General features: G+C 36.2%; 2 protein-coding genes across 2 annotated transcripts; one reads left to right on the top strand and one right to left on the bottom strand.

The window, feature by feature from the left end:
* Window positions 1–560: 560 nt before the first annotated feature.
* TSHB (thyroid stimulating hormone subunit beta) lies at window positions 561–5,740 on the bottom strand. The gene is made up of 3 exons (XM_057749249.1): window positions 5,696–5,740; window positions 1,335–1,497; window positions 561–891 (listed from the first exon to the last, which is right to left on the bottom strand). Exons 2-3 carry the CDS (start codon window positions 1,494–1,496, stop codon window positions 637–639), a joined length of 417 nt encoding a protein of 138 aa, XP_057605232.1. The 5' UTR covers window position 1,497; window positions 5,696–5,740; the 3' UTR covers window positions 561–636.
* Window positions 5,741–15,794: 10,054 nt separating this feature from the next.
* Window positions 15,795–16,523, top strand: LOC130859859 (hypoxanthine-guanine phosphoribosyltransferase-like). Its single transcript, XM_057747324.1, has one exon. The coding sequence runs from the start codon at window positions 15,814–15,816 to the stop codon at window positions 16,441–16,443; it is 630 nt and encodes a 209-aa protein (XP_057603307.1). The 5' UTR covers window positions 15,795–15,813; the 3' UTR covers window positions 16,444–16,523.
* Window positions 16,524–20,146: the final 3,623 nt, after the last annotated feature.

The raw sequence follows: 20,146 nt of genomic DNA, 5'->3' as shown, positions 1-20,146 counted from the left end.
TTAGACTTCTACATGTAAAATGATCGTGGCCTCTTTTCTAGGCTTTTGGAGTATAACTTTCATAAGTCAGTAGGCCCACCAGAGTAATTAAATTTAATAGATTAGAATATACTGTTTATTGAGTTTTGGTGAAGTTTTATCTTGTGCATTTGAATGACAGGATTAAGTAGTATATTGTAGATTTCATGTATTCCTTACTCTCCCCCTCTACTCCAGCGCCGTTTTAGCCTTTTGAACTAGGTGTCTCCAGTATGCTGACACCATATGATCCTTCAGCTGCTGATCACATTACTCTGTAGCTTCACCATATTCCTTTTCTATGTCAAGACAAACCTCATGGGCCTCTGTTAAGAGAGCCTGCTTAAGGCTGGCTTTCATTAGTATTTCATGTCCCTGTTCTCCATTTTACCTGCACTCTGCCCTTTCATGTGGAATCCATCCTTCGTATGAGCTGGAAATGCTCTTTCACTCACCTTTTCTTCTAAAGCCCTGAAGTTCTCTAATGCATGAATGGGTATGGGTATGGATGAAATAGTTCTCAAATGTACACAAGGTGTTGTGAAATATATCTATATTTTATTAATTTTTTCCAGGTAAACACATTTAACCAAATTGCAAATTACATTGCTATTGAAGTTAGATAGAAAATCCCACCACATATGACTTCTGAGGTTTGGTACAGTAGTTTGTTTTGACGGCCTCATGTATACAATCACTATAGTCAGTATTACATTTGCCACACTTACAGCTTATAGCTACAGGGTAGGAGAAATAAGGAGTAACATGGTGTGGGCATCCTGGTATTTCTACAGTCTTGTACATGAAGTCTCTATATGTACAAACATCCTGGGACAGAGCATATTTGGGAAGAAACAGCTTGCCATTGAAGTCCTGAGGAAAGAATTTAAAAAGGATCATAATGTGATAGGACTTTAGAAAATATATAGACAATGGAAACAGATAAAAATCAATTCACATATTCCTTTGTCACAAATAGGACTGGAGGAGGATTCCTTAGTTCCATTCCCCAGTACCAACTCAACATAGCCACACTAAATCTCATAGAGACAAAATGTGACACCTCCTCTCCTTTAACTTATATCATGAGAACAAGATAAGGTTTAAATAAATTTTGGAAGTAAAACTATTATAAAATTTCTGTATCTATTGTACTGTGTAGATACTGTAACCTGTGCACCATACCTCTACAGAGCCAACAACCATTAGATTTTGGAAATGAGCTTGTGCTTTATCTCATTTTCTCTCTGGATGAAGATGGACTGAGTCTAGGTTTATCTAATTTTCAGTTAAAAGAAGTGAAATGAACTACATACCCGTGTCATACAATATCCAGCACAGATGGTGGTGTTGATGGTTAGGCAGTAAGCACACTCTTTCTTTTCAACATGCATCATATACTCAGTTGGAATGCAAAAAGACACTGCTTGCCCACATGCAAGGCCAAAAATCATGGACACCAGGAAGATAGTAGTCATGCTAAATCAAAGATAAAATTAAAGAATCTATTACATGTATCCTTTATGACATTCAGAAGGGACATTTGGAAAGAGCTATAATGTGTGTGTGTGCGCGCGTGCACGTGTGTGTGTAAATATGAGTATTTAGTGAATGCCTACTTTGTCCTACGCCCTCTATTAGGTGTTTTTACATAGTTAATACTCTCAATAACCTTTCTTTATACACTTAGATGTGGCTATGATCCACATAGTCCATAGTGACAGCTCACACAGTGAAAGTCCTGCTTAAAGTGCCACTTAGCTCCACTAGGTAGTGAAATAGCAAGCCTGAAACACTACAACAGAAAAGTGGCAGGGACACATATGTCAACTAAGTACAAAACAATTCATTCAATGGAAACAATCGAAATAGCTGCCTTTATCATTATAAGAAGTGAATTCAGGCTTCAATAAGGCCTTTCCCAGAAATGTGTTTTTCTAAAAACTTTGGTTTAATAGCTTCAAAGGCCAACAAACTGGTCATAATAAGAAAGGGCAAAGAAATCAAATGCATGATCAAACTTCAGTACCAGCTCAATGCAAATAATCTTGCATGTGATTCTACCCTATGCCTGTCAAGAAAGACAAGGCTAAAGGTCAACTAAAATTATCACTGGTGTTAAGGGGCTAATCCAGAAATCTAAAAATCCCTCTTCTCAACCCTTAAGATATTCCTTTAAAGTTGAAAGAGAGTTGGAAAAATAAAATTATTTTATTCAGAAGTTGTATGGAACTCATCTTAAAAAGACTATGGAGGCAAAAAATATATGTTGACATAATGAGAGTAATACAATCAAGGATGATAGACCCACTATAAGTTAGCCAGGAAAGTAAAATAAGTTTTGACTGCATGGAAGGCAACAGAGGATCTACTGTGCCTCAGGCAGAACACATATCTCAATACAGCTTTTCTGATGAAGAGTGTGTTCACTATCAACTGGACATTGCAATAAGCTGGATAATGTTATGGCATAATTATTTAAGTTTTGCTACTGAGAGAGGGTAATCAAGTTTCAGACTTTTGGATGTAAGTTGATCACTTCAAAGGTTAAGAAGATTTTTTTCATTTAGAAGTATTGTACAGCTAGCTAGGTATATTTGGATTTTTTTCCTTCTCAAGTATCATTGTCAGAAAAGAAAATACATATCTTAATGGAGTAGTATTACTTTTGAACACAAACTTGTTTTATTATTCTATTAAATAAATTATAATTCATTAAACATTGTTATTCAATCATGAAAAATATATCAAGATTTTTCTCAATTTTTTTCTCACATCTATCAATTATATTCCAATAGCATCTTTAAGCTGCATACACTGAAACTTCCATTAACTGAAATATCATAGACTCAGCCTCGGTTAATAAGAATTTTTGTCTTTAATCAACTTGTAAGAAAAAAAATGAAACCACATTCAACAAGCTACAAGGTATTTACTTTAAATGTCAACTTCCAGAGATTAGTGGCCATTCCAACCAATTTCCTATCTGTAGAATGAGAATTGCAGATAAATTAGACAAACATATATTGAGCATTTATACTAGGCATTGACAGATACAAAATGCATAAGCTACGGTCTTTGACTTCAAGGGCTGACCGTCTAGTGAAGGAGATAACTATGAATACTAATAATAAAAATACATATTGTTTAGCTGATAACACCAAGTGTTGGTGATGATTTTGAGCAACTAGAACCTTATTTTGCTGCTGGTGGGATGGTAAAATAGTACATACAAATATTTTGAAAATCAGTTTGATAGTTTCTTATAAAACTAACCATACACTTAACTGATGACCCAGCAACTCTACTCCTAGATATTCACTCAAGATAAATAAGAATAAATGTTACAAAAAGTAGGTAGTATTTTAAGTGCTCTGAGAGTTGAAATTATGACTCTGACACCCCAGTAATCAAAGATTTTTTTTCTACGTAGACAAGAAAGTGAAATAACCCATTAAGAAGGGTTTTCTGGTGAATACTTTCACATAAAATTTGCATATTTGAGCATTCCTAGGAGGTTTTTTGGTATTTCAATCATGGAGCAAAATTACAAGAATTCCTTGCTCACGGAGTCTGGTTTTCTCAGTGCTTCACAAATATGAGCTCCCTCTAAGGTATAGAGTTGGTTCCATTATTTTAGAGCCACAGACTTAGAGGATCCTCTGCAGGATCTTAAAAATAGCAACTGAGAGACCTCCCTGGCAGTCCAGGGGTTAAGACTTGACCTTCCAATGCAGGGGGTGAGGGTTCAATCCCTAGTTGGGAAGCTAAGGTCCCACATGCCTTGTGGCCAAAAAACATAAAACAGAAGCAATATTGTAACAAATTCAATAAAGATTTTAAAAACGGTCCATAATAAAAAAAAACTTAAAAAAAATATATCTACTGAGTAAATGATATAAAATACTCACCTGAAATGATCATATGGTCCTTGCTCATCTAGCCAGCCAGCTACTGGAGTTTTGCCATAGGAAATAATTAACTTCACATACTTTAACTGCTAGCTCTATGATCTATATAAAATAGATATGTGCTGACCTAGTGATAAGAATATTGGTCCTGGACTTAAGAAACAGAATTCTATTTCAATATCTCCCATGGATCTATGAGAAACTGATTAAAATATTGAATCTATCTGGGCCTAATTTCCCTATTTGCAAAACAAAAGGAGACAAGTACACCTGATCCTTTTTAAAACTGTAGAATAAAAAACAGTTTTGGAACTTTTACCCATTGTTGTCATATTCATTATGGACGCTCTACATTGTTCCCAAGTTCCTCTTATAAATGTAAAACTCCAAACTAACAAAAGAAAAATTAAAAGTGATGAATCATCAGCAACAATAGCTATATAACTTAGTAAAGAAAGTAAGAATTATTCTTTCTCCTTTATTGCAAATAGTAAAACTTCACCCAAAGAATCTTTCTGGGCCTCAATTTCTTCAACTGTTAAAAAAGGCTTAGAACCAGAAGACGATCAGGAAGCACTTTTCAGCACAAATAGACTGTGATTCTATGTGATAAATTAGTGTCCAGTCCCTGGTCTAAAAGATAATGATCTAGAATTATGCTTCCAGATTTTATTGCAATTGTGTGTAACTGAGAAATTAAGAAATTTGTACCTTCATTTTTCCATATACTCCTTCCTAAGTTCATAATAAGAATAAAACAATACATGTGAAGCAATTGGGATGTTACAGAAGACTATGTAACTACATAGCACTGAGTATATAAATCAGTGTTAGCTAATACCTTGCTAGATATGATCTGACACAATTTCTCCTTTATTGTTACCTGGATTCTCACCCTCTGCATCTTAATTGCCTCTTTTAAAATCATTCATAAATGATTTATTGAGCACCTAAACACAGGGGTATTATTTTAGGCCCTAAATAATGAGAGATGCCCTTTTCAGTGCCATGACCATCTATGTCTACACTTTCAACATTTGTACTTATTCCAAGATATCCTCTTTCCTTTGCCCTTACCCAACATTTTCTCTCATCTTTTTGTTCTCACTACCTTCATTGTTAAGCACATTTCTCTCTGCTCTGCTAATTTCCTTCACCAATCTTTTCTCTCCAAATCCCTAACTGTGTTATGAAAAGAACCAATTGCCTACCTTGTGAACAATCTAGCAAGTTCACTAAAGCAATATATTTTTCTAGAGAGCAAAATGTACTATAAGGCAGGTGTATGCTTTGGACACTATCCAAGCGGGGTACAGCCATAACTAAAACAACAAAGAGTAAATTACCTCTTCAAGGTACCCAAAACTGAATTTACTCCCAAGTTTTCTCAGAAGTACATTATCATCAAAGATACCATTAGTAATTGGCAGGATTTAATACACAGATTATTTAATTGATTAAAACATTTAAATCACATGTAAATAGTATGGGAAGGCCATGAATATCAACCAGCCTTCATTAGGGAATTGATCAATTTTTCCTCTTCTTTGAAGTCAGTAGAATATTTTCTTATCCTTACATATGTTCATTCATCTTCATCCACCGTTGAACAATTCTGGAGCAATAACTAGAATTTCTACAGCCTAAAAATGCAAATTATCACTCAGCATTTGCCATTTTTAAATAAATGCTAAAATGATGAAAATGAAAATAATTTAGAATAATGACATTTCATTTCACAAAGCCTTCTCAGTGTAGACACCTACCTTACTTTGCATTGGTGAGCTGATGCTGTAATGACCCAGACTGAAAGCTCCTGGTTCATTTTATACCCTTCAAGATAATTCCCCTCTGATCTTCTTGTTTATATAATCACGTTTGAATTACTGCTTTCTTATCCAAAAACCATCTATTGAAAATTCATACTGAACCCCAAATAAAATGTGTTTAGACAAACAATTTCACAACATCTTCCTCTGGAAACTCTGACATTATTGCAGCATGAATTTTCCTTTTCTCCTATTTCAAAATAAAATTATCCTTGTTAAGATATCCTTTATTAATATTTATTAACATTAAAAAAGATATACACAGAAAGAGAAAAAAACAAATTCAAAACAAAACACCCACAACATTATCTAAGCAAGTCCTGGGAATGAAAATTGGGGGAGGGGGGCAGGCTTGAGTGCCCCATATTTTACCTAAATGCTCATTAGAGATATATAAAATCATTGCTCATCTATAAAGCAAAGACAACTTCTTTATGTAATCCAGGACAACTGGCATATATCTTGTTGATTAAAACCCCCAAAATTACTTCAAAATATCTTATTTGTTTTTTCCTTGGATTTAAAAAGTAATAAATAGTGAGGAAGAAAGATGGCAGTGAAGTAGAAGGATGTGGACTGTATCCCTCTCCACAGATGAATCAGGAATACACCAAAAGATGCAATAATTCCCACAGAGAACCAGCTGAACACCAGCAAACGACCACGGACACCAGAAAGGACTGCAAAGATCCCAACATAACTGGGTAGAACAGAGGGGGAAAAAGAAAAGGAGAAAGGAGAAGAAAGGAAAGGGATGGGTCCCACACCCTGGGGCAGGGGGATCTGAAACAGAGGGGAGACTGCTGAATTCAGGGAAACGTCCCTTATCTGACAGGGAAACCCCTTCTCCAACAGGGAATTTCCCTGGGTCAGAAGGGAGGCATTTGGGACTATTCAAAGAGGGAGAAATGGCTGAGCTGTGGCAGACAGAAAAGAGTGAGAAATACACAGAGGGTCTGCACCATGGCTTAGCATGTCCAGACTGAGACATCAGTTCACAGCTGAACAGGAGGTCTGGGAGCTGGAACGTGGGAACCAGAGAACTGGTTCAGAGTGAGAAACATTGTTGGCAGTAGGGAGATGGACTGAGAGGACAGGAGGGAAGATATCCGCAGCAGAGAATGCCTACCATGAAAGGTTGGGCAGCCATGGCAGTGGCTCAATACTGCTGACTCACAAGAAGGGGGGAGGAGCCACTGGTGTAAATTCTCTCTCGGTGCCTGCAATGGACAAAGGAAGGACCCCTCTGGGCCTGGCTAATGCACTCAGGGATAACAAAGGCCCCTGGGTGGGGCTGGCCTAGAGTGCCTGCAGCCAAGAGCCAAAAGTCCTCAGAGTGGACCAGCTCTGGAGACATTCTGTTTACACCTGAGCCACCAGCGCCCCTCTGCAACAGGCACCGCCATGGCTGACTGAGCTGCCATGACCCAGGCAGGGCACCCTGGTGGAGTCACAGCAGTGGGGAGGAGCTGTGGTTGGAGTCACTTTCTTGGCCTGAGCTGCCCAAGCCACCATGACCCAGGCAGGGTGCCACTGCTCACTCACTCCCAGGGGAAGGAGCCACTATTGTACCCTCTCTCTCCCTACACACCGGAACTTACAGATGAACAATAAAGGAAGCTCTGCTGGTCACAGAGTAATACAAAAAGCCCAAGACAGGTAGAAGGACACTTACAGCTGAGACCCCAAAGAAATAGAAATATTATTATTAATTCTATCAATCTGGTCCATTCTGGGGTCACTTCTAGTTTTTTGTTTTTTGTTTTATTAATTATGATCTTAGTCCTAAGGGATCTACAAGTTTTACAAGATATTTTTATTCTATTTTTTATTCTATTTTTATTTTTAGCCTTTTTATATATTTCTATTTCTAGATAAGTTTTTTCTAGTGCTGACTGTATCTCTCCTACCTTCTTTTCATCTCTTTTATACATTTCTATTTCTTTTTCTTTTCATATTTCCAGTCACACTATGCTTTTCTGTTGCCCTGTCTTCTATCCTTTTTTAGTTCATTTTACCTTAATATATTTATAAGCAACATCATCGCTCTTCTCTATTTCCTTGCTTTATTCTCCAGATGACACACTGCTTTGGTTTTTATTATTAGGTTTTGTCTCTATCATAGTTCTAAGTATAATTGTCTGATTTCATTCTGAGAATCTTCAGTCTGTCTGGTGGTACTCTTGTTCTTTATTATATTTGATCCTAGCTTTCAAAATCTCCCTGGATTTGTGTTTGTGTGTTTGGGGGGGGTGTGGTTTTGGTTTTGAATTTCTGTTGGTTTTCTCTTTGATTGTCTGATGGCATACTGGGATTCTTCTGTCAGGTCTTTCTAGTGCCATATGTTCTACTGGATTCAGTATTTGTGTGTCTTTTACATATATGTGTTGCCTTGACTTAGTATTTGTTTGACTCAACACACTGCCATTAGTCTGGGGCTTGGACAGTCTTCTTTAAACTCCTTTATTGCTGGGACAAGGAACCTCTGAAGTCTGGACTACTCCATCAGAAGTCAAGTAGGAGGCTCTGGGGAGGGAGCACTGAATCCAGGATGCTAGACTACTAGGGAGTCCTCACACACAGGGAAGATTAACTGCAGAGAATTTTCACAGAGCCCTGTATCAGAGTCTAAGACTCATCTTCATCCAACTGTCTGCAATTGCCAGTGTTGGACACCTCAAACCAAACTACAAACAAGACAGGAACACAAACCCACCCATCAGCACATAGACTACCTAAAGCCATATTAACCTCACAGATACCCTAAAACACACCAACTGACATGGCCCTGCTCATCAGAGAGAAAAGACACAGAGTCACACACCAGAAAGCAGACACCAGATCCCCCCACCAGGAAGCCTACTCAAGACACTGGACAAACCCCACCACAGAGGGGAGAGGGCAGAAACAAGAGGAATTACAGCTAGGCAGCATAGGGAAAGGTGACAGCAAATCATATAAATTAGACAAAATGAGAAAACAAAGAAACACCACGCAGGCAAAGGAGCAGGAAAAAAACCCACAAGACCAAATAAATGAGGAGGAAATAGGAAAATTGCCTGAAAAAGAATTCAGAGTAGTGATAGTAAAGATGATCCAAAATCTCAATAACAAAATACAGAAAATACAAGAAACAGTTAATAAGGACTCAGAAGAACTAAAGAGCAAACAAACAGTAATGGACAACAAAATAACTGAAATTAAAAATACTCTAGATGGTATAAACAGCAGAATAACTAAGGCAGAAGAACAAATAAGTGAGTTGAATGGGGGAAATAACTGCCACAGAGTGGAAACAGAAAAAAGAATAAAAAAAATGGAAGACAGTCTCTGAGACCTTGGTGACAACATGAAGGGCACCAACATTCGAATCACAGGCATCCCAGAAGAAGAAGAAGAAAAGAAAGGGCCTGAGAAAATATTTGAAGAGGTTATAGTGGAAAACTTCCCCAATATGGGAAAGGAAATAATCAAGCCCAAAGCGCAGAGTCCCATACAGAATAAATCCAAGGAGTAATACACCAAGGCACATATTAATCAAACTAACGACAATTAAACACAAAGAAAAAATATTAAAAGCAGCAAGAGAAAAGCAACAAATAATATATAAGGGAAAACCCATAAGGATAACAGCTGATCTTTCTGCAGAAAATCTGCAGGACAGAAGGGAATGGCAGGATATACTGAAAGTCCTGAAAGAGAGAAACCTACAGCCAAGAAGACTCTACCCAGCAAGAATCTCATTCAGATTTGAGGGAGAAATCAAAAGCTTTCCAGACAAGCAAAAGTGAAGACAATTCAGCACCACCAAACCAGCCTCACAACAATTGCTAAAGGAACTTTTCTAAGCAGGAAACACAAGAGAAGGAAAAGACCTATAAAAACAAACCCAAAACAATTAAGAAAATGGTAATAGGAACATACATGTCAATAATCACCTTAAATATAAATGGATTAAATGCTCCAACCAAAAGACACAGACTGGCTGAATGGATACAAAAACAAGACCTTTCTATATGTGGCCTACAAGAAACCCACTTCAGACCAAGGGATACATATAGACTGAAAGTAAAGGGATGGAAAAAGATATTCCATGCAAATGGTAGTCAAAAGAAAGCTGGAGTAGCAATACTCATATCAGACAAATTAGACTTTAAAGACTATTACAAGAGCTAAGGAAGGACACTACATAATGATCAAGGGGTCAATCCAAGAAGAACATATCACAATGGTAAATATCTATGCCCCCAACATAGGAGCACCTCAATACATAAGGCAAATGCTAAGAGCCATAAAAAGGGAAATCAACAGTAACACAATAATAGTAAGAGACTTTAACACCCCACTTACATCAATGGACAGATCATCCAAACAGAAAATAAATAAAGACACACAAGCTTTAAATGACACATTAGACCATCTTGACTTAATTGATATTTATAGGACATTCCATCCAAAAACGACAGAATACACTTTCTTCCCAAGTGCACATGCAACACTTTCCAGGATAGATCACATCTTGGGTCACAAATCAAGCCTCAGTAAATTCAAGAAAACTGAAATCATATCAAGCATCTTCTCTGAACTCAAAGCCATGAGACTAGATATCAATGACAGGAAAAAAAGCTGTAAAAAATACAAACACATGGAGGCTAAACAATTCACTATTAAACAACCAAAAATTAACTGAAGAAAGCAGAGGAAATCAAAAACTATCTAGAAACAAATGACAATGAAAACACAACAACCCAAAACCTATGGGACGCAGCAAAAGCAGTTCTAAGAGGGAAGTTTATAGCAACACACTCCTACCTCAAGAAACAAGAAAAATATTGAATAAACAAGTTAACCTTACACCTAAAACAATTAGAAAAAGAAGAACAAAGAAACCCCAAAGTGAGCAGAAGGAAAGAAACCATAAAGATCAGATCAGAAATAAATGAAAAAGAAATGAAGGAAACAAGAGCAAAGATCAATGAAATTAAAAGCTGGTTCTTTGAGAAGATAAACAAAAATGCTAAACTATTAGCCAGACTCAGGAAAAAAAAAGGGAGAAGATGCAAATCAACAGAATTAGAAATGAAAAAGGAGAAGTAACAATGGACATCACAGAAATACAAAAGATCATGAGAGACTACTACAAGCAACTATATGCCAATAAGTTGGATAACCTGGAAGAAATGGATATATTCTTAGAAAAATACAATCTTCCAAGACTGAACCAGGAAGAAATAGAAAATACAACCTGACCAATCACAAGTATGGAAATTGAGACTGTGATTAAAAATCTTCCAACACACAAAAGCCCAGGGCCAGATGGATTCATGGGTGAATTCTATCAAACATTTAGAGAAGAGCTAACACCTATCCTTCTCAAACTCTTCCAAAATATTGCAGAAGGAGGAACACTCCCAAACTCATTCTATGAGGCCACCATCACCCTGATACCAAAACCAGGCAAAGATGCCACAAAAAAAGAAAATTACAGGCCAATATCACTGATGAATATAGATGCAAAAATCCTCAACAAAATACTAGCTAACAGAATCCAACAGCACATTAAAAAAATCATACACCATGATCGAGTGGGGTTTATCCCTGGGATGCAAGGATTCTTCAGTATACACAAATCAATGAATGTGATACATCATATCAACAAATTGAAGGATAAAAACCATATGATCATCTCAATAGATGCAGAAAAAGCTTTTGACAAAGTTCAACATCCATTTATGATAAAATCTCTCCAGAAAATGGGCATAGAAGGAAATTACCTCAAAATAATAAAAGCCATATATGAGAAACCAAAAGCCAACATCATTCTAAATGGGGAAAAACTGAAAGAATCCCCTCTTAGAAAAGGAACAAGACAAGGGTGTCCACTCTCACCATTATTATTCAACATAGTTTTGGAAGTTTTAGCCACAGGAATCAGAGAAGAAAAAGAAATAAAAGGAATCCAAATTGGAAAAGAAGTAAAATTGTCCCTCTTTGCAGATGACATGTTATTATACACAGAAAACCCAACTCTACCAGAAAATTCCTAGCACTAATCGATGAATTTAGTAAAGTAGCAGGATATAAAATTAATGCACAGAAATCCCTTGCATTCCTATACACTAACAATGGAAGAGCAGAAAGAGAAATTAAGGAAACACTCCCATTTACCATTGCAACACAAAGAATAAAATACCTAGGAATAAACCTGCCTAAGGAGGCAAAGGATCTGTATGCAGAAAACTTTAAGACACTGATGAAAGAAATCAAAGATGACACAAACAGATGGAGGGACATACCATGTTCTTGGACTGGAAGAATCAACATCGTGAAAATGACTGTACTACCCAAAGCAATTTACAGATTCAATGCAATCCCCATCAAATTACCAATGGCATTTTTCACAGAACTAGAACAAGAAATCTTACGATTTGTATGGAAACAAAAGACCCCGAATAGCCAAAGCGATCTTGAGAAGGAAAAATGGAGTTGGTGGAATCAGGCTTCCTGACTTCAAACTATACTACAAGGCCACAGTGATCAAGACAATATGGTACTGGCACAAAAACAGTAAGGAAGATCAATGGAACAGAATAGAGAACTCAGAGGTAAACCCAAGCACATATGGGCACCTTATCTTTGACAAAGGAGGCAAGAATATACAATGGAAAAAAGACAGCCTCTTCAATAAGTGGTGCTGGGAAAATTGGACAGCAACATGTAAAAGAATGAAATTAGAACACTTCCTAACACCATACACAAAATAAACTCCAAATGGATTAAAGACCTACATGTAAGGCCAGACACTATAAAACTCCTAGAGGAAAACCTAGGCAGAACACTCTATGACATCCATCAAAGCAAGATCCTTTTGGACCCACCTCCTAGAAGCATGGAAATAAAATCAAGAATAAACAAATGGGACCTCATGAAACTTAAAAGCTTTTGCACAGCAAAAGAAACCATAAACAAGACTAGAAAGCAACTCTCAGAATGGGAGAAAATACTTGCCAACGAAGCAATGGACAAAGGATTAATCTCCAAAATAACAAGCAGCTCATGCAGCTTAATACCAAAAAAGCAAATAACCCACTCCACAAATGGGCAGAAGACCTAAACAGACATTTCTCCAAAGAAGATATACAGATGGCCAACAAACACATGAAAAGATGCTCAACATCACTAATCATCAGAGAAATGCAAGTCAAAGCCACAATGAGGTATCACCTCACACCAGTCAGAATGGCCATCATCAAAACATCTACAAACAACAAATGTTGGAGAGGGTGTGGAGAAAAGGGAACCCTCCTGCACTGTTGGTGGGAATGTAAGTTGGTACAGCCACTATGGAAAACAGTTTGGAGGTTCCTTAAAAAACTACAAATAGAACTACCATATGATCCAGTCATCCCACTACTGGGCATATACCCAGAGAAAACCATAATCCAAAAAGAAACACGTACCATAATGTTCATTGCAGCACTATTTACAATAGCCAGGACATGGAAGCAACCGAAATGCCCATCAACAGATGAATGGATAAAGAAGATGTGGCATATATATACAATGGAATATTACTCAGCCATAAAAAGGAATGAAATGGAGCTATATGTGATGAGGTGGGTAGATCTAGAGTCTGTCATACAAAATGAAGTAAGCCAGAAAGAGAAAAACAAACACTGTATGCTAACTCATATATACTGAATCCAAAAAAAAAAAAATGGTACTAATGAACCCAGTGACAGGGCAAGAATAAGGATGCAGATACAGAGAGAATGGACTGGAGGACATGGGGTTGGGGGGGCAGGGGGCGAAGGGGAAACTGGGATGAAGTGAGAGAGTAGCATAGACATATTTACACTACCAACTGTAAAATAGATAGCTAGCAGGAAGTTGAGGGGAGCATGAGGGACAGTCATGGGAGGCAGGGGATATGGGGATATATGTATAAATACAGCTGATTTGCTTTGGTGTACCTCAAAAGCTGGTACAAGCGTGTAAAGCAATTATATTCCAATAAAGAGCTTAAAAAATATTAATAATAATACAAATTTTTTAAAAATTAAAAAAAAAAGCATGGCATACCAAGTTTGAAAAAATAGACTTCCAAGTTTTGGTGACAAGTCTTACAGTGCCACAGTTTCTTTGAAAAGCTTTTGCAAACATCCCAATTAAACTTCATCATTATGGTTCTTGTGTCTTCTTGGATATTTCTCTAATAAACTTTGTAAAACAAAAAACAAAACAAAACAAAACAAAATAAAGGTTTGAGAGACAACCAAAAGCTAGGGCAGGGTTGAACAATAAGATTCACCTCCTACATGAAGCCACTCATTATAGATTAGGAAAGGTAGCTGTTTTATCCAATACAACCACACCTGAAATATTCTCCAGGATAAATCACATGCTAGGCCACAAAACAAGTCTAATAAATTTAAGAAGACTGAAATCATATAAAGCACCTTTTCCAACCACAATGGTATGAAACTAGAAATCAGTGAAAAGAAGAAAATTGTAAAATTTACAAATATGTGGAGATTAAACAACATGCTACTGAATAACCAATTGGTCAAAGATGAAATCAAAAAAGAAATGAAAAATTACCTTGAGACAAATGGAACTGGAAATACAACATACCAAATTATGTGATGCAGCAAGAACAGTTCCAAGAGGGAAGTTCATAGCAACAGATGGCTACATTAAGAAACAAGAAAGATATAAAAGAAACAACATAAGCCAAATAAACTTACTCCACAAGGAACTAGAAAAAAAGAAGAACAAACTAACCCCAAAGTTAGTAGAAGGAAGTAAATAACAAAGATCAGAGCAGAAATAAATGCAATAGAGACTAAAAATGCAATAGAAAAGTCTGATGAAAATAAAAGCTCAGTTTTTGAAAAGGTAAACAATATTGTCAAACCCTTAGCTAGACTCACCAAGAAAAAAGATGCAAATAAATAAAATCAGAAAAGAGGAGATATTACAATCGATATCACAGATACACAAAAGAACATAAGAGATTATCATGAACAATAAGCCAAAAACCTAGAAATCCTAGAAGAGATGGGAAATTACCATAGAAATATACAACAACACTGAATTACGTAGAAATAGAAAATCTGAAGAGACCAATTACTAGTAAGGGAGATGGAATCAGTAATCAAAAACATCCTAACAAACAAAAGTGCAGGACATACAATAAAGAAAGGACAGTCTCTTCAAAAACAGTGTTTGGAAAACTAGACAATCACATGCAAAAAAATGAAAGTAGACCATTACCTTACACCACACACAAATATTAATTCAAAATGTATTAAAGACTTGGATGTAAGACCTGAAATCATAAAAGTCCTAGAAGAAAACACAGTCAGTATACTCTTTGACACTGGTCTTAGCTATATCTTTCTGGATATGTCTCCTCAAGCAAGAAAAACAAAAGCAAAAATAAACAGGTGTCTAACTAAAAAGTTTCTTCACAGCAAAGGAAACCATCAACAAAACTAAAAGAAAACTTACCAAATGGGATAAGATATTTGTAGATCATTTATCTCATAAGGAGTTAATATCCAAAAAATATAAAGAATTCATAAAACTCAATATCAAAAAAAAAAAAAAAACCTGAAAATATAAGCAGAGAAACTGAATAGACATTTTTCCAAAGGAGACATACAGATGGCCAACAGACAAATGAAAAGATGCTCAGCATCACTAATTAATAGGTAAATGCAAATCAAAACCACTATGAGATATTGCCTCAGACCCATCAGAATGGCTATTATCAAAAACAGAAAAAAATAACAAGTGTTGGAGAGTATATGGAGAAAAGGGAAATCTCATAGACTTGGTAGAAAGGTAAATTGGTGCAGCCACTATGAAAAACAATACGGTAATTTTTCAAAAAATTAAGAATAGGCGGCAGCAGCGAAGAGCGCTCGCGCGGACTTCTCGGCTTTCCCGTGCGGTGCTGCCTCCCACCGCGCCTCTGCCTCCTGCTCGGCCCTGCCGCCGGCTTCCTCCTCCCCAGACTGCCTTTAGCCCGCGCGCCAGCCGGCTCCGTTATGGCGACCCGCAGACCCAGCGTCATGATTAGTGATGATGAACCGGGTTATGACCTAGATTTATTTTGTATACCTAATCATTATGCTGAAGATTTGGAAAAGGTGTTTATTCCTCATGGACTAATTATGGACAGGACCGAACGGCTGGCTCGAGATGTGATGAAGGAGATGGGAGGCCATCACATCGTGGCCCTCTGTGTGCCCAAGGGGGGCTATAAATTATTTGCTGACTTGCTGGATTACATCAAAGCACTGAATAGAAATAGTGATAGATCCATTCCTATGACTGTAGATTTTATCAGACTGAAGAGCTACTGTAATGACCAGTCAACAGGCGACATAAAAGTAATTGGTGGAGATGATCTCTCAACTTTAACTGGAACTGACACTGGCAAAACAATGCAAACCTTGCTTTCCTTGGTCAAGCAGCATAATCCAAAGATGGTCAATGTTGCAAGCTTGCTGGTGAAAAGGAACCCTCGAAGCGTTGGATACAGACCAGACTTTGTTGGATTTGAAATTCCAGACAAGTTTGTTGTAGGATATGCCCTTGACTATAATGAATACTTCAGGGATTTGAATCATGTTTGTGTCATTAGTGAAACTGGAAAAGCAAAATACAAAGCCTAAGATGAGAGCTGAAGTTGAGCTTGGAAACATCTGGAGTCTCATTGAAATCACCAGTAAAATTATCAAATGTTCTAGTTCTGTGGCCAGCTGCTTAGTAGAGCTTATTGCATGTATCTTCTAAGAATTTTATCTGTTTCGTATTTTAGAAAGGTCAGTTGCTGCATTCCCGAAATCTTTATTTGCACTATGAGCCTATAGGCTATCAGTTCCCTTTGGGTGGATTGTTGTTTGGCTTGTGAATGAAAAATCTCTTAAACCACACCACTATTGAATGAAAATATTGAAATTGTATCTGTAAGAAACATTTAAAGAGAAGAGTATATTAGTTTTTTAATTGGTATTTTAATTTTTATATATTCAGGAAAGAACAGAAGGGATTGAATATTGTTATTATACCAATGTGTGTTTAGAAAAGTAAGAAGCAGTCAGTTTCACATTAGTGACAGCATTAAGAGGTATCATTACGTTGGATAAACCGTACATCCTGGAATTACTTTAGTAGGTTTCAGTAGTAGTAACTGTGTTTTTCTGCTTGTTCAGATTATTTCTGGTGGATCTTTGTCAACAGTTCCTTTTAAATACAGGTCAATAGGTTCCAAAAACCTACCACTTTTTGAATTCTTCAATGTAAAAAATCCTTAAAATAAAGGCTGTCTCTTTAAAAAAAAAAAAAAAAAGAATAAAACTATATGATCCATCTGCTTAACTTCTGGGTATTTATCCAAAGAGTACAAAAATACTAATTCAAAAAGATACATGCACCCCTATGTTCATGGCAGCATTATTCACAATAGATAAGATACGGAAACAACCTAAGTGCCCATCAATGAATGAATAAATAAAGAAGATGTGGTATATATATATATACATATATATACACACACACACAATAGAATACTACTCAGTCATAAAAAGATGAAATCTTGCCAATTGCAACAACATGGATGTACCTTGAGGATATTATACTAAGTGAAATAAGTCAGGTGGAGAAAGACAAATAACGTATGATTTCAATCATGTGGAATATTTTTAAAAATCAAAATAAACAAAACAAACAAAAACAAACACATAGATACAGAGAACACATTGAGGAGAAAGAGGGTTGGAGGGAGGGCAAAATGGTAAAGGGGGTCAACTGCCTGGTGATGGACAGAAACTGGACTCTTGTGGTAAGCAGGCTGTTGTGTACTCAGAAGCCAAATTATAATGTTGTATACACGAAACATACAATGTTATAAACCAATGTTACCTCAGTAAAAATAATTATTACCTCAATAAAAATAAAAGCCAGACCAAAAAAAGTACATGCCATATGATTCTTTTTACATAAAATTCTAGAAAATACAAATTAATCATTAGAGCAAAAGCCAATTAGTGACTACCTGGGAATGCAGAAAGGCAAGGAAGAGCAGGAGAGAGGGTTACAAAGAGGCAGAGACATTTTTAGGAGTGATGAATATTTTCATTATCTTGACTGTGATGATTTCATAGGATATACATATGTCAAAACATATCAAACTGTACTCTTTAAACATATGCGCCATTATGGTTTGAATTGTGTACCCCCAAATTCATACACTGAAGTTCCAACCCCTAGTAACTAATAATGTGACCTTATTTGGGATAAGTTGAAATGAAATTAGTTAAGATGGAGTAGGTTAGGCCCCTAAAACAATATGATTGGTATCCTTATAAAAGGGGGAAACTTAGATACAGACATATGAGCAGGGAGAACGCCATGTGGTAACTAGAGTTCCTTGCCACAAGGAACTACCAGAAACTAGGAGACAGGCCTAGAACAGATCCTTTCCCAGGACCCTCAGAGTAGCATGACCTACAATACCAATACCTTATCTTGGACTTCTAGCCTCTAGAACTGTGAGACAATAAATGCCTGATGTTTAAGCCATTCAGTTGTACTTTTTTTTATAACAGCCCTAGGAAACTAATACATGCAGTAATTGTATGTCAATCATACCCCCAACATAGTTGTTTTTAAAAATCCAGTAGATAGAAATGATCTGCGCCTACTTATCTGGATTCATATTGTACCACTAGTTCACTCTCCATGTTCTTTTGAACATTCTAAACTTTTCTTGCAACAGGGCTTTGCATTTGCTGTTTGTTCATTATGAAGAGCTCTTTCACCATCTCTCCAAATGGCTTCCTCATTATCTCAGCTTAAAAATTACTTCCTCAGAAAAGCCTTCCTTGACCACCAAATCTGGTATCTCACACTACCCCCATCACTTTTTATCCCATTATCTCATACCTTTTTCATAGCATTTATAACTTTCTGATATTATATTATTTGTTCACACGTTTTTCTCTGTTTCTCCCTTTCCAAATAGAATGTAAACATCATAAAAGGAGAGGCTCATCTATCGTGGTCATCACTGTATGCTCAGAATTCAAACCAGCCTATTGTATATACTATATGTTCAATAAATATTTACTGAACACATAAATAAGTGAACATATAGATGCTAATCTCAGAGTGTATAATTCAATACATAGAGAGGTTATTAACTGCTTCAATGTTCTATAGATAACTACAGGCAAAGCCCAGCTAAAATCCAAGTTTCCTAATATCCTTTTTATTACACTAAAATTTTAATTCAAAGGTAAAAAAAGCCACCCACAATCTTCAATTAGCTAAACAGAGGAGTGACATTGGAATATGGATCAGATTTACTAATACTTTCCCCTCCTCAAAGAGTGGGTACTTTTTTAGCTTGCAAGATGCTCTAGTTCCATAAAATTCTAAAATTTCATGCAACAGATATTTTTTTAAACATGTTTATTCATCTGAACTTTGAGTTATCTATAAGAATCAAATTACAATAGTCTGCAATTTGAAACAAAATCTGTTTATTAAACTCCTTTTAATGCTCTTTTCTTAAACAATACAGATAATTGATAGCAAGTAGAGCTGGACCTCATGGGCATATTGATCATTTTACTACCTCAAAGCTCCAAAGTAAAGAGACAATTTTGATTTAATATGTATAAAAATTATGTCAATTTGCTGCTCTCTTTTGGCAACCAGTTAAAGCCCCTAATATGCCAGATTTATATGAATTTATACAAGCTTGTCCCATCCATTTCAAAACATTTTTAAAATTAAGGTCATATATAAATGTTAATAGGAATTGCTAATGTTTTCTGTAATAAAATTTGTAGTATTATAAAGTCAGATCAGTATTGTCTCTTTCCTATATATCAAAACTTATTTCTCTAACCCTTAGTATAATATCTTTCACTCTACTTTTGTTACTTTATATAACCTCTTTGTAATTAGATATTATTTCTCTGGCTGAATAATATGAGCAGTATTAACTGTACTCACAATAACATGCGTAACCACTTCTCAGCAACTAATCAACAATACGTTATTAATCTCACCAAAATGTATCTTAACTTTTCTCATCTTTGTTTAGTAGACCTTTTACTTTAAAAGATACTTTAAAAACAATACCTTTTACAGTATTGTTACATGAGAAAATCAATAAAAGATCATTAGCAAATTAATCCGTGGTAGCTAAGGAACAATAAACTAATAACATAGCTAACTTCCTTCAGTACACGTGTGTAAAAAACAATTGAAGTGAAAGTAGGTAGACACAAAAAATCACATATGGTATGATTCCACTTATTTGAAACACACTGAATAAGTGAATTCATAGAGACAGAAAGCAGACTC

Source organism: Hippopotamus amphibius, chromosome 1 (assembly GCF_030028045.1).
Source record: "Hippopotamus amphibius kiboko isolate mHipAmp2 chromosome 1, mHipAmp2.hap2, whole genome shotgun sequence".
In the NCBI taxonomy this organism is placed as follows: domain Eukaryota; kingdom Metazoa; phylum Chordata; class Mammalia; order Artiodactyla; family Hippopotamidae; genus Hippopotamus; species Hippopotamus amphibius.
This window is presented reverse-complemented; position numbering and strand designations above follow the sequence as displayed.

Excerpts from the sequence above, each read along its gene's own strand:
- TSHB (XM_057749249.1), bottom strand. The coding sequence starts at position 1,496 with ATGACTACTATCTTCCTGGTGTCCATGATTTTTGGCCTTGCATGTGGG. Across the intron at positions 892-1,334 it reads CTGGATATTGTATGACACGG|GACTTCAATGGCAAGCTGTT; the intron begins GTATGTAGTTCA and ends TTCTTTCCTCAG.
- LOC130859859 (XM_057747324.1), top strand. The coding sequence starts at position 15,814 with ATGGCGACCCGCAGACCCAGCGTCATGATTAGTGATGATGAACCGGGT.